Genomic DNA, 15,284 nt, shown 5'->3' with positions numbered 1-15,284 from the left:
CAGTACCTAAAGGGGGCTCAGAAGAAAGATGGGGACAGACTTTTTAGTGGGGCCTGTTGTGACAGGTCAAGGGGTAATGGTTTTAAAAGAGGGTAGATTTAGACTAGATCTAAGGAAGAAATTTTTGACAATGAGGGTGGTGAAGCACTGGAACAGGTTGCCCAGAGAGGTGGTAGATGCTCCATCCTTGGAAACATTCAAGGTCAGGTTGGACAGGGCTCTGAGCAACCTGGTCTAGTTGAAGATGTTGCTGCTCATTGCAGGGGGGTTGGACTAGATGACCTTTAAAGGTCCTTTCCAACCTAAAGGTTCTATGATTCTATGATAGCCTCCTAAGGTAATACAACACTGTGGCACACAGACTTTTAAGTTGCGCAAATACTATACGTACATAGATTATCAGAATGCCAGTGTCTAAAATTTGCTGGGGACAGGTCTTTCAGAGGACAGTGATGTACAAATTGCAACTTGAGCACTGAAAGAACAGGATGATGGGAAAAAACCCATCCTAGGACTGGTACTACAAATAGGCCAGGATCATGCCTGTAAAGGGAGATGCTCATTTTCTACCATCTAAGTGTTTTCATTTGAAAACACAGAACCATTTCACTGTAATGGTCTACATGTGTTTCTTTTGCTTTTCTTTTAAGGCAGGAGGGAGAGAGATAGTGTATTCAGTGCAATTACATCAAACTGATGACCATCACCCTCAACGTTTATCTCCTTTGGGGATCAGAAGCTCCTGGATCTGTAAACCTCCACCAGCCTTGGAACATATGCAATGGACTGTTATATGTTATGGTATATATTACAGCTACCATTTCAGCAACATAGTTAAGCTCATTATCTGGTGGCAGAGAAGGTTTGGGTTTTTTTGGGGGTGTGGGGTGGGAAAGGTGAAAAAAAGACTGGTAGGAAAAGCCAGCCTGGTCCCCTACTGCAGTAAGGAAGGAGAAATATTCCACAGCTGCTGCACATGGTGGTTTGTGAAGGCTTCATTACACGCTAAAGATGTGGCGTGTCATCGCAACACAGTCCTGGCAGCACATCCACTTTGCTACAGACATTTTTGCAGCTCTCGGATGTCGCTGTTACAGCGCGCACAGCTGCTGGGGCAGTGCTGGTTTGGCCTGTAGGAACGTGCACGCTCCGGCACTGCCCTGCTCGGCTACCAACTCCTCCCCAGGAATGCTGGCAAGAGAGGGGCACAGCAATTTTTAGCGGTTAATGTAGCAACTAGCCCTGAAAGGCATTTCAGGAGGCTATGGAAAAAGCCTGAGAGCTTATCATATTCAAACTAACTTTACAAGGGGGAAATTAATAATGTGACAATAATAGTTACTAGTACCAGATGGTAAATGGGACAGCACCCAAATGCGCAGAGGCCTGGACAAAAAAGGCAATTTACCATTTCACACCAGTTGAAGAACTGGCTTTTACTCTTCCTAAGACGTGCCTCCAAAGATAGTAAGTCTAAAAGTCAACATAACACTACCACAATGCACCTAGAGTTTAAATGAGAATTGAGTTTAATTTTTTTTTTTTACTGTACAATACCTTTTTTACCTTGAGCCAGTATCACCATATCTTGAACTTTCTTGTACCTATTCAGAGATTGCCGAAGCTCTTCTATCTTCCGCTCCTCAAATGAAGGAAAGTTGTGACTGTGCTTCTTCCTTCAGCAAATAAGAAACACAAATACTAGATATTCTTCAATTTAATTGGTTGTGAGACTAAAAGAAATGGGAACTGTGGATGGGACAGGACTCAGAACTCTGAGAGGCTTTGAAATACCAAAACTTGTCTTTAGCAAAAACTATCACCTGGTTAATCACTAGAATTGTCCCAGCCTTGAAAGTGGATTTCAGCTCCCTTGTTAAGTCAAAGGTACCGTATAATTAATTTGCCAAGTACAAAGCAAGCAGTAATCGAAGGATGTAGGGCTTTGGTGATCAAAAGAAAACATCCTACAAAATGCACATGCATATGAATGTGCAAAACCATATATAAAAACAATTCATAGTTCACAGAAAGTCCTTTTGGAAACGCAGCCTGTGATATCTCATGGGACTTCTATGGACCTCTTTACATTTTCAGAACACAGTGTAATTGCAGTTGCACTGAACTGAATAACACAGCACCATAAGGACTCTGTGTACATGCCACAGAGCTCATAAATGCTCAGTTACAGTCCCTTAAAGGCACTGCAGTGCATCTGACTATAGTGAATCATTGATTCTTAGAAATTTGATTTTTTAATTGAATTGTGACAAGTTCATATGTGAAGATTTTCTTAGAGATTTAGCTCAAACTGATGAATGATTACTGAAAAAATAATGACTTTGCTACCTTTTCTTCATTTGCTGCCATTAGAGATTCTACCGCCTTCTTCATTTTCTGTACCTCTATATCTAAAAACACAATACAGTTCTCTAAGTCAACTTAGATAAGACAGTGTAAGCAAATAAGAAAAACAAAACCCTTGAAGCAACTTGGTAATATCTGAAAGTAAATTTACAAATTAAAAGACAAAACATAAGCCACTTAAATTCTATTTTAGATTGAAATATATAGAAGAAAGCCCTTTTTCTTCAAAACCTTTTTTCCTGACATTTTTATCAAGGAAATGAGGACATTCAGGAAATTTCCTTACCCACCCCCCTAGCCTTAGGAAAATGATAAAGTCAAGAGTAAAACTACTGCTTGACTTTCACTATCTCCATCTTTCAAATAACCAAATAATTGCAAAACAAAAAGTCCAAATTCTAGAATACTACATTTGGAGCGCAATAAAATACTTCCTCGTTACAACAGTCAGCAAACACCCCAAACGGCATCTCAAAACCCCACTATACAAAGCAATAGTATTAATGGTTATGACAAAGAAAGCATTGTGCAGTGATGCGTAGTCTTAATTCAGTATGGATGTAGAAACGAGGAGAGCACAATGGAATGATACAAGTATTTGCTGTGATGAACAGTCATGCTAGAATATATATTGTAGTTCAGGCTTGGAAAAGGTCCCTAATACAGATGACAGTGTTCTGCGCTTCATCTATAATCCTTATTTTACAAAGAAGTATACATACATGGAAACATGTATGTTCTTGCAAGGTTGTAATTTGGAGGTGTTCTGGACTAGAAATTCAAAAAGAATGGAAACAATCTCCATTTTTGCTAGAGATCTACCTTACATAAATGAAGTAAACTTTAAATTTCATTACAAACATAGGCAGGTGTTCAAATTCACAGGCAAAAACGCATTTTACCCTGTTATAACTTCCTAAAATTTTTCGGAAAATAGACAGAAAGAGAAGAACATCTTCCTCCTTAATGAAATGCAAGAAGAAAAGTAGCTGCCTGGCTGGCTTTCTAGATGAAAGACATTTAGACACATTGGGATAAAACTACAACTGATCCAGTTCCAATGATTTTCACTCAATTATGCTAACTGAAAATCTGGTTTACTGGATCACGACTACACTTCATGGAGAAGCAACTGTTTTGTGAGTCTCCATGAGATCAAACCTTTCTTTGTCTATCAGCTTTTCTTCAGAAAACTTTGTATTTCGAGTGTGATACATCCACCCTTATTCTCAAATTTTACTGTAAGTGTAACTAAGGGTTATAGATGATGCAACCTAACAATGTTTGTTAAAGCAGTTTTGCAAACACATGCAGAAAGCTAGTCTGGAAAGCACTTCTGAAATGCAAATGCTTGTGGAAAGACACCAGAAACCTTACTTTTATCTTTGAGCTTCTTTTTACAATTTTCATCTGTTCAGGAAAATCCATTGGATTTGAAATTAGCATGAAGGTTATGACATTAAATAACTTTTAACACAATATAAATACTTAAGGAGTCAACTATTCCTCCTGTGTTATTGCAGAAGCAAGCAGTTTCAACCTGCCATCCCCTGGTGCTAAGGTTCCTAATGACAAAAATTGTCTCACTGCTCTCATATGTAACTACCTGTCTCAAGGATATATTTTTCAACTGTATGTTTTGACTTGTAAGGCCTCAGAAAAGACTTATGCCGACAGATTACTCTTAAGCTAACACTTTGCTGGCAAAAGCCAGCTAAGTGATAATGTATGCATATTTGTTCAGAAAGCACAATTCAGCTAATGGGGCAATAGCATTACTCCTGTATTTGCTCCAAGGCGGAAAAAACATGATTCATCATGGCTGAAGATTCTCTGTTGAGCTATACTGAAAACTAAAGCTGAGAATCAGAGGGTAATGGGAGTTCAGTGTACACAACAGCCCCCACGAAGAAAAACCCCATATAATTAGTCATAAATGGAATAAAGCCTGACCTTGTTCACATTTAAATGTTCTAAAAAAAAAAAAAAACCCAAAAGAATCACGGTTCAACGTGGTCATTTTCAGTGCTCTTACACAGTGGTTTTTAAAACAGATTAATTTTATTAAATAAAATGTGACTCTACATGCAGCATTTTCCTCCTCAGGTCAGGGGAGGAGACTAATTAACTTCTTGTGGCTTAAAAGCACAATCTTAAAATCAGCAATAACCATCAATGAGATATATTCAGAAGTGAAATTGCAGCAGGTCAAAAGTCTGTGGAAAATTTTTGTGAGGCTTTAAAGAAAAATTTCCATTTTTAAATAAGTTCCCCAATAAAAAATGGGAATAAAAATAGATTTCCCCAAATAAATATTGATTTTGTTTCTTCTTTGCAAGCAAATAAAAGAATTATCAGACATGTAAAATTTTTGTGCTCGTTCAAGCTTAATTAAGATTTAGACTTATCCAGTGCATGAATACAGAACCAGTCCTCAATTTCAGCTACTTACAGCTGGGTCCACACTGAAGATTTCCTGGTACACATTATACTTTGGTTTGCAGTATGGCTTTTCCTCTTCCCTAACAGTAAGGGATGTACAAGCAAAGCCCAGCACAGATACCTGCACAGAAAGTTCCCTTCTCAATATAGTCTTTTTGGGGAACTTGCTGAAATTAGTTTAAGGGTTTCTTTGCCAATATGAACAGCATCTTTTGAGGAACCATGCAAGCCATGTGGAAAGTTAACTAGGGATTACTTAGGCTAGTTTAAAGTTGATTGAGAACCTTCTATGATGGTAGATTCAGCAGTTGCATCGTGAATACTCACTAAATGTGTTAAAAGAAGTAAACACGAAGACAGAAGGTATATGAAAATTGAGGCTTTTATCTGTTATTTCCTGTATAACCATTCATGGAAACATGACCTCAGATGAGACGACTGAGGAGGACACAGTGAGAAAGCCTCCCTTCTTACCTCTGTCCAATATTTCAATTCCTTCTCCTTTCAGCTTGCAAACCAATTTTTCTTGCAGCCTTTTAACCTCAGCTTCCTTCTGCTCCAGTTTGTCTTTCAAAGCTGCTAGCTCATCCTGTAACAGAGAGAGTAACACTCAGTGACAGCTTGGGCATGCACCTGAGACGTTTCCAAAATCCCCTCCTATGAAGTGCAGTGCACAGGTCCTCAGCCGGTGGAAACGACCAAAGGCCGCCTGACATTTACTCTGGCTGAGGGTACACCCACCAAACTGCCTCTGAACATCACAACAGACCACTGAGTCCGTAAGGGGGCAAAACCAGGGAGCCTATGGTCCGAAAGCGTTGGTCTCATGTATAATTTGAAAAGATATTTTACATCTAAATTTAAAGAAGAAAGAGTAAAGCAAAAAAAAAGCACTTTTCTTATTTATTTAAAGTTGCAGAGACAGAAAAAGTGCAGGTGATGAGGTTGAATGCTAAAATTTACGAACACATATTTTGGTATTTATAAGGCATTTTGCATGTTCAAAACTGGACAGTTATGGAACTCTGCTTACACCAGGCTGAGGACAGTTTCAGAAATAACCACCGCTTCTATGAAAGAAAAATCAATCACGACACCATCAAGCACATAAACACATACTGGAAAGCAGTTCAGATGAAAATGTGGTACCTCTGCCACAGTTTGGGTTTGCTGATCAAGTATTAGGAGACGAAGCTTAAAGCTGAGATTCAAGGGAATAAGACAGATGGTGTTTGGGGGAGTTGGGGTGTATTAGATAAATGCTGTCAAATTTTAACTTAGCTCTAACCATCTGCACTAGCAAGTGACTGGCACAGATCCATGCATTTAACTTTTTAAAATTTGAGTCAAATCCTACCCAGTTTAGTAACATGATTCTTTGATGTCCGAGGATATCTTGTGCAACAGCATCATCAAGACAGGACCCTCAGTGCAAATGTACCCAACACTGAAAATTTAATTTGTTCAGTTTGTAAACAAAACAAAACAAGGCAAGACTCATAATTTTGGCATTTACAGCTACTAACTGAAGTGTTAAACCCTTAAAGGAATAAACCAAACTAGAATACTGTGGCTTAGGTATATTCCTGAGCTTCCCTCAAAAGATCTATTGCAAATATCTAGTGATATCTGTGACCCAAACTATGGCCCAGACTACAGAATTTCCTGAAATGGGTTCCTCTTTGCTCTAAAGCATCATTAAAAAATAGATCAATCTTAAAATTTTCAAGAAATCAAGGCATCGTCCAGAACAACACAATCCTCCAGTGCTCCAACTTGGTACTGATTTTGACGGAACTTCTGCCAGTGCAGGACCCATGCTTCTCCAAAACAAGACCATCTCTTGGTCACTTGAGAAGCTACTGTTATACCCATAGCAATTAGAAGTCCATGTGGTTGTTGAGGTGTATTTCTTCCTCTGAATTAGAAACACATTATGTAAATTTGCACGTGGGAGAAGGGACAGTGTAAAAGAATCACTATTTTCTAGCTAGCTTTCATGAATAAATTTTCTCTTAAAAGGTGAGAAAAAGTTCCATTTGAATAATGGACGTAAGATACAGAATAGGCAATCTTCCCTTGTAAGGGGAATGATTTTAACCCAAGTCTAACTCCATTATGTGTAACCTATGCAAAATTCACAGACTAAAATCCTCTTCCATCCAATATGAAAGCTTTTTACAAGGAATATCTACATAAAGAGCTTTCCATGTCTAATGGGAAAGGGCACACTGCATATCAACACACAGCAATTAATGAAGAACAGAGCATGACAGCACGATGCAAGACAAATCATAAAACGGTGAACATGAAGGATTCAAAACAGGCCCAATGTTACCCAGAAACTACTACACCTTTAGCATCTGGCTTTTTTGCTCCATCCGCTGCTTTTCATACTGCATCTGACCCACTTTGATTTTCATGCTAGAAAGTTTGGCCATTAAAGACTGGTAACAGAGACAGAGGAGTGAGAGAAAACTAAAGATAGAAAAGAGACAAGGCTAAATGGCAAGAGAAGTTAGACACAGAAACAGGCTGCTACAATTACTTAGGTGAATGCTTTCTCTTCAGAAGTGACTGATTTTTAGCACATTTAAGAGAAAATAAAAGCTTGGCTTTGGTTTCACCTATGGCACATGTCTTTCTTACTGCAACTGGTGTTCCTTGACACATATGTGAAACAGGGGTCTAAACAGGTAATACATTTACTGTTAACAACCAGCTGCATGGTGAGTTATTCTTCATAAAAAACAATGCCTGGATCTGAAAACCATAGCATGAAATTTGGAAATAACCCCTGTTACGGAGTGAGTACCATGGGACCCTGGGCCTGAGTTTGCTCAGGATTCTGCATGGTGCAGGCAAGGATTGGGGAAAAAAGAGCAAACTTCTAAAGTCTGACTTACACCCATCTCTGCTTCTTCCCCTCAGCCTCACTTACTTTGGTCGTTTTAAGTTTTTTCTCGTACTGGAGTCTTTCATTGTCCATTTCTCCCACTCTCAATCGCAATTCATTTATTTCCTGGATCAAATCCTGAATGAGGGGAAAAACAAGACCAGAAACAACAAAGAAGTTCAGTAAACAAAACAGAGCAATAGCTCCCCACGCATGCCTTGGTGCGATCTGTTTAAACACAGCAGCAGTAAAAGGGACTTCATACCCATGGTTGGACCCAATGATCTTAAAGGTCTTTTCCAACCTTAATGATTCTGTGAAAAACACGCTACTCAAATTCGTAGTTAAGAAATTCAGAGCTTTCTGGATATCCAGGGACCCTGTTCCTCAGTTTCTGCATTACTCCACTGAATGCAAGAGGGCAAAGGACAAAGGGAGACATAAATTGCCTTTGTGTTCCCTGTGCTGAGGGCCAAGAAAGGCTGTCTGTCCCTCTGGCTGCTCAACTGCCTGGCTGTCCACCACAACACGTGGGTAATGGAAAACCATGGCTGCTGTCATTCCATCCACAGCAGCCACATCCTCCCACCCCAGGCTCGCCAGTCATCACCTGCCTTTTGAAAATATGAAGTGATTACAGTGTAAATCTACGTTTCTGTCACTCAAATGAGCCTTTCTAACTGAGGGCTGAATGGAAGGGCTACCACTGTTTTCTACAAGCATAAAGGCACATGTGTTTAAGCATCAATAGCATCACTACATCTGAACTTTGCAAATTCAGCCTGCTTTGGAAGAAACTCAGAGCCACCACCAACTCACACCTGAGCTCTTCAGGAGAATGGCTCGACCTCCTGGCCATCCTCTTGGAGAGACCTACCAAGTTTGCCTACCAGGTCAGCCCTTAGTGCCACCAGCTCTACAACTCCCTTCCTGCAGTGGTCAAATGAACTTTCAGTTTGACTGTGCCACCAAGGTGCAAGGCACCCTTTCTCCAAATCTTCCCATCCTCTAGATAGGGAAATGGGATCTTCAATGTCCAGTGTCTGTAGGACAGCCAAGACAGAGTGTCCCTCCATATGAGAGATAACGAACCACAGCTTATTGGGAAAATGGTCTTCCTGCTCAGCTGGGGAACACATTACCAGAAAGCTGTGGCTTTTGCATAACTCAGAGATGTCCAGCAAGCTTCTACCTCATGTATATCTCACTGTCCTTTAGTTTATGTATGGACACCATATCCATATTCACCATTTGTGTGAAAAAAAGAAGGGAAAAAGGGAAAAAGGGAAAAAAGGGAAAAAGGAAAAAAGGAAAAAAGGAAAAAAGGAAAAAGCAGGTTTTCAGCAGCTACTGTAATGCTGTATCACCAGGAAACTCTTCAAAAGAGGAGATAAGCTCTTTGTGCACCCTAGAAAACATAAGAGGACTTGAACTGCAGCATAATGGCTTATAAAATACCAAGAAGACAGTATGGTACCTAGGTTTGCTTGTCCTCCTACATGGTAAGACAAATCCTATCCATGTCAAGCAACACTGTACATCAAGCTAACAACCGTAAGCACAATTTTTCGGAGCTAATTGTATAATTAATAGAGATTTATAATTTACAAATTCACAAGCCAGCATCTGACATTTAGAGGGTATGTATGGGTCCTGGCAACACTTGCCTTCCAGCCCCACACCACATTTGCTGAGCTTACAAGCCTTTGGTTGCTATTCTGTGCTTAATGAATCTGATGGCAACAGAACAGCATTGGTATTTCTTTAGCAAGATCCAAGCTCAATTACCGGAACTACAAGGAAAATGAAAATATAGAACATTTTGATGCTATTAGTAATTACTACTGCTAATGTATGACTTTCTGATTTGGATACACCTGCAGTTCCTCACTGATTCTTCAGTGTGTCCTTTACAAAGCACATCACTCTTCTAAGTATAAATGTACATGGATGTCAGCCTGCACGACCACATCAATTGAGCTGCTTCTTATCAAGTGTTTGAGATGTCTAACATATCTATGTTCCCAGGTTCGATGGTCAGCTTTGACACCATGACAATTGATTTGTTTGGGGCTTTCCTCTCCTGCAGCGATCATTTTTGCTTTGGCATGACCCAATGTCAAAATATGCTGTGTAGCAGTAACTGCTGAGGGTGTTGCCTATGTATTTACTACTTGAACTATGTGACTTTTAAAACACTGGAGGAGGAGAGGGAAAACAGTTAACTGTATTCAAAAGGCCTCTTTGAGCAAAAGGGGTAAGAAATCAAAACTTTGCTTCTTTCATGAAAAAGTTAGCGTAACCTCTATCGATTAACAGAAATGTCAAGATGCACTCACAATGTCACGGAAAACAGAGCAATCTTGCAACCAGAATCCAAGCGAGTAAGATCTTGCAACAGAAACTAAATTCTTCTGCTTAATCTGTTATAGGCCTTCTGTAATCGTATCCTTTACCACTGATAACCAAAAATACTGTACAATTCGCTCAAGGGTTAAATGGAACTAAAGTCCTAACAACGTGCTTCGCCCTGAAAATATTTTCGATTACTCTCCTGCAAGTGCAAATTAACTCATGTCTTAAATTAACTACAACACAGTAACTGCAAATGACATTCTTTCTCATCTTTTTGAGACAGAGGAGTACCTTAAAGATTCACCGGGTTCCATATATAGACCCTCATTAGTACAAAAGAGATGGTCAAGCCTTGCAGAAATGAGCAGAGGAAAAAGAAAAGACCCAAACAGGGCTGTCTCCCCTGCTACTGAATTACTATTTAACTTCAGGCAAGCTACTGAAGTTAGAGATTGTCAAAGCCATTGAGGTTCTCTAAGAAATCCTAATCCTCCCAGTGTATTTCACTTTCCTGCTTGCTGTCCTGAAACATTTACCCTTTTCTTCCACTATTCTTCATTCAACTGATTTTGACTATAAACCTTTCACAGCAAGGACTGTGCCTTGCCCCTTCCTGCAGAAGCCCCAGAAGGAGATCAAAGCACTGTTTGAAATCTGAAGGTGCCAACCATTATAACTGCTTATGACCTGAAGAACTTTTGGGACCAGTGTGATGCTTGAGGTGTGTACATCCTCATGGCACTCAGGGTGTTGCATGGGTTCATCAGGATCTGAGATCAGACCAAAAACCCACTGAGTTCTCTGGCTGACTTCGATGAACAGGAAAACAGTCACACACACGGTGGCCAGCATATGGTACCTGCTCTACTTGCATTTAATACCCCCTCTTTGGGCACCCATAAATGAGTTAAAATACCTGCCCCAGGCATAATGCATGTTCCCATCTTAAAAACCTGCAAAACAAGAAAAATCCATTAAATAGTCTTCTTCTGATCAAGGGTCAGGTCCCTCAACGCAAACACCCAACAGCTGGTCCTTGCACGGATCCACGAATAGAGCACACAGGGTGAGACATGCAGAATCCTATTTCCCAAAGCTTTTCCCTTTCCCACTCACGTTACTTGCGCTCTTCGTGTCAGGGCCAGGGAGGCACAAAAAAGCAATGATAACTTTATGTTTCAGAGGTCAGAGGCTTCCTTACTGGCACTGGAAACACAAACTACATTCGTCATTTTGCTCCACTCAGAAATTCATCTGCACAAAGGAGACTGGTGGTGTTTAAATTATGAAGAATTCCCCATGAGCAAGCCAGTTTAACCTCCGGCTGCTGCTTCAAAGACCATGTCTGGTTATGGACTCCTCCCTAAATAAACTCCCTCATACAATATTTTCTTAAATAAACTCAGCCCAACTCAGACCACCCATGCTCCTTAAAGAAAATAATACTGTTGTCTGCTGAGAAAGTGGAAAGACTGGAATGATTTGAAGAGCAGATCAATTATAAATCTCTGTTAAGTATACAATTAGCTTTGAAAAAGCTATGTATTTGTGAACATCTAGACAGAAAAGTCCTAGAGCACAAGGGGAAAAAAGCTTGCAGACCTAGGGAAGCATGTTTAGAGAAAGAATGGTGAATGAGAAACCTATCAAGCTGGAATGGGAAGTTGCAATGACAGACATAAGGAAAAACTGGGTAATATGAAAGATTTAATCTGAATGGTAATTCCGTAGGAGACTAGCTCCACAAAAGTTGTTTTAAGATGTCAATGTTTTTTTCTTTTCCCTAAATGAGAATAGAAGCAATATTCATAGTTTTTCTTTCCCAGTTTGGGTATATGAAAATTTTTCCATTTTGAACACTGTGTGCAAATGCCATAATGTGTTTTAAAGTAGAATATTTTAAATATTCATTTAAATACTCATCTCTGATGAAATAACTGATCATCTATTACTTCGAACGGGAATACGATTAAGACCAACACTGAATAAAATACTGTGTACTTCTGAATAAGTACTGCCTCCAAAATACCTGCTAGAGATTTCACATGGCTGAGACCCTTACAGCTAACTAGCCATTTTTTCAAGGAGCATAATAGAAATTAAGACATCTTATCTCTTTCAGTGTCTAAGCCTAAGCCTTTTTACAGCTATAAAGTGTTGAAACAAAGAAGAAACAACATAATAATAAGTTCTAGCACACTAAACTACATCATTCTGATTTTTGAAGGGAGGGAGGAACATTTTAGTAATAGTTCCTTAGTTCTGGCATAATATCCAGGATATAAATCTACAGAGCCCCTCATTATAGTAATTACCTTTTAAACATAATCTAGATTATTTTTATCAAAGACATTAAGCGTATTTCAAGGTATTTCAAAGAGAAAGGTCTTCAGAGCTGCCATGCAGGTAAGTCTCTTGCACAGAGTCTAGAGTTGCAGCGCACGCTGTGGTCCCCACACCATAACCACTTTTCTGGGAACAGAGGTAGCTCCACGTCTGCCTTCTTGATCTGCTGAGCTGTGCTATTAAGAGACTGGAGTTCAGGGGGGAAACAAAGGAAAGGGGAGTACAGGAAAGCTCAGCAAATAATCATATGCAATAAAAATAAGTATAGAAAGAGAGGAAGCAAATCACTCAAAGCTCAATCACTTTTGTTACCTGTTTTGGAAAGCACAAGAAACCACAGAGTGTTTACAAATGGAGATGAAGTAGAATCCAGTTCTGAAAGCACCCGCTCGCTGCTGTCATTTGGACCAAATCTTGCCTCCCCAAAGCCATTTACTGCTGATGTCAAATAATTTCTCAATCTTTCGGGCTGCTTAGGATAGGTGTCAGTATACAGGTGAAGAGAGTTATCTGCTGTACGCTGTAATTCATGAAAGAGCTGAGCACTGTGTGGGCACAGACCTCACAGGAGCTGAGAAAGCAGCCAGCTCTTAACACACCTCCTGTGGATGCAGAAGACCTTCAACGATTCCCTCCACCTTTCCGCCACCAATCTCTCCAGCATTGCCATGCACAGTACTTGCCTGGACTGCAAAATCAGCTGCTTTTAAGGCAATGCTGTGATCCTTCACGTAACACCTGCTATCAGACTAGAGGCAAAGGTAATGGGAGGCAACATGAATCTGATCCACAGCTTGGCAGCACCCAGATGTGCTATGCTGCAGGAATGAACACTGCCGTCACTATGTAAATGATCACCGGCTTTCAAATCTGAACATGACTAGAGTCATTAGTTTTCCATCTGTGGACTTCTTTGGCTCTGCAGCTTACTTCCGACTGGACCAAAGTCGTTCAAAAGCAAGCTTGCAATGTAATTGAGGAGCGACACTTCACTGGAAGATATGTAGGAAACTAACTGGAAGGGAGTTGATAAACCGCTGATTGAAGTGGAAAGGGCAAATTTTGTCTCCTGTGATGACATTATGGCTTCTTCTCTTCTAGAAATGAATGACATCTGGAACATCCACAATACAAACATCTGACATTTCAGCTCATTTATGAACCCAGAACTGGAAATTTTGTTCTGCTTCCTAGGCAGACTTCAAGATATTTCTGATATGGGATACGTCACCCTTGCAGCAAAACTCAGCCTGATTACTGGAGTTTCCTGGAAAAACTGGCTTTGCCTACCTGCACTGTTTATGAGGCTTTCTAGCTTCAAACATGAGCAAGGTTCAGCTACACAGATCTGCAGTGCACAGAGGGCAAGTGTCCCAGAAGAGTGCTGCCAGGGATGGAAGCTCCAGGCTGCAGCTCTACCTGGTGCTGTACACCGCTGGTCTGAAAGCCAGGCTGAGATGAGTAACTGCTGGCCTCTCGGTCCTGGGCTTCTGTGGGGCTGGGGTTTGAATTGAGGCTTCAGAATGCCACCTGAGCCACCTCATTCTCTCTGTTACTGAAACCAAAAGTTACATCTTTTAGTGTGCTGTGTCTTTGCACATGCATGCTTTTTGTACTTGCAATGAGCTTAACTGTTTGCCTCAGACACGCCTTACTAAGAAGACAGCAGTTTCAAGCTGGGACAAGAGAGTGCAGTATGTTCATGATTTTATTTAAATCCATCCTAAATGCCATCCCGCCTGAGATCTGATGGCAAGAATCAAAAACTGGTTTTGGAAATCTTTCTTTGTAAAAACAGAGTTTACCAAAGAGGACAGTTTTTATTTTAAGAGATACATGTTTTAACCTTAAAGATGAGTTCCCTTCTTGCCTGGCAAAAAAAAAAAAAAAAAAAAAATCCCAGGAAATTTTCAGGTAACATAAAGCCACACACAGCTTTCACAATTTATTCTGTTGGGTTTTACTCACCTCTGTGTCTCTGAATCTGTCCTCATAGTCCAATCTATCCTTCTCTACAGATGTAAGCTTTAACTTCAGAGTAGAAATCTCTGCCATAAGATCCAGCTTCTGAGTTTCAAGGGATGTTCTGCTCAGAAGCTCCTGATTCAAGATAAAGAGGAAGAGAACAGAATTATTCATCTAAGGGGAAGAAATCAGTAATTTATTTCTACAACGCTAAGGCCTCTTTCATGGGGAAAAGCATCATACTCTTCCTCGCGCTCTCTGAAACCCTGAGACACAGCTAGTACCCAATCTGACAGACTCTAGGCACCTAGGGTGCATCTGAGATCACAGGGGCACTATCACAAGTTGGCTGCCAGTACAAGAAAAAAGTTTGTCTGTCATCACAGCTGCTCTGGGCAGCAAGGAGCTTTGAGGGGAATTCACCCAACCTTCCAGAGGCTTTAATCCAAGTCTCTTTGAAGTTCAGTGAGGAAAGGCTCAGAGAAGAGCAGGACTGGATTCCTACAGCGTAAAGCCACATTGACATTACTAAGTACAAAGACTTTAAAACAAATATGGTAGAAAATTATCACTTAGTTAAGAGACATCAAGGGGTGCAACACCTTGAGCTAAAGTGCACAGCTCTCACATAAAATGCAGTTTGTTAAGACAGAACGAAGACAGACAGCGAGATAGACATGCGCCTGTGAAATACCTGCTGCAGCATCTCTTCTGTGGCATTCAGCTTCTCTCTGTGCTCCTCTAAACAGAACTCCAGATCCCGAATCTTTTCTCCCTGGGCCTCCACCTGATCCGTAAGCACACTTACCTGCACAGCGGAAAAAAAGGGATTCATGTAAGTACCTTGTGTAACAGCACTGGCTGGGACACTGATGAAATTGAGGTCTGCACCTGGGGAGGAACAATCCCATGC

At 40.4% G+C, this 15,284-nt stretch overlaps 1 protein-coding gene across 1 annotated transcript in view; it reads right to left on the bottom strand.

The window, feature by feature from the left end:
* PPFIBP1 (PTPRF interacting protein, binding protein 1 (liprin beta 1)) overlaps positions 1-15,198 on the bottom strand; it is a 42,456-nt gene extending 27,258 nt beyond the window's left edge. The window contains exons 1-6 of the mRNA XM_010290726.1: positions 15,066-15,198; positions 14,375-14,506; positions 7,751-7,843; positions 5,284-5,398; positions 2,350-2,411; positions 1,558-1,642 (exon numbers count right to left, since the gene is read on the bottom strand). Of these exons, the coding sequence (XP_010289028.1) occupies positions 1,558-1,642; positions 2,350-2,411; positions 5,284-5,398; positions 7,751-7,843; positions 14,375-14,506; positions 15,066-15,077 (499 nt within the window). The 5' untranslated portion in view covers positions 15,078-15,198. The remainder of the gene's footprint in view (positions 1-1,557; positions 1,643-2,349; positions 2,412-5,283; positions 5,399-7,750; positions 7,844-14,374; positions 14,507-15,065) is intronic.
* Positions 15,199-15,284: the final 86 nt, after the last annotated feature.

Source organism: Phaethon lepturus, unplaced genomic scaffold, assembly GCF_000687285.1.
Source record: "Phaethon lepturus isolate BGI_N335 unplaced genomic scaffold, ASM68728v1 scaffold5927, whole genome shotgun sequence".
NCBI lineage: Eukaryota > Metazoa > Chordata > Aves > Phaethontiformes > Phaethontidae > Phaethon > Phaethon lepturus.
Note: the sequence above shows the minus strand (reverse complement) of the source record. Positions and strands in the feature narration are given on the sequence as shown.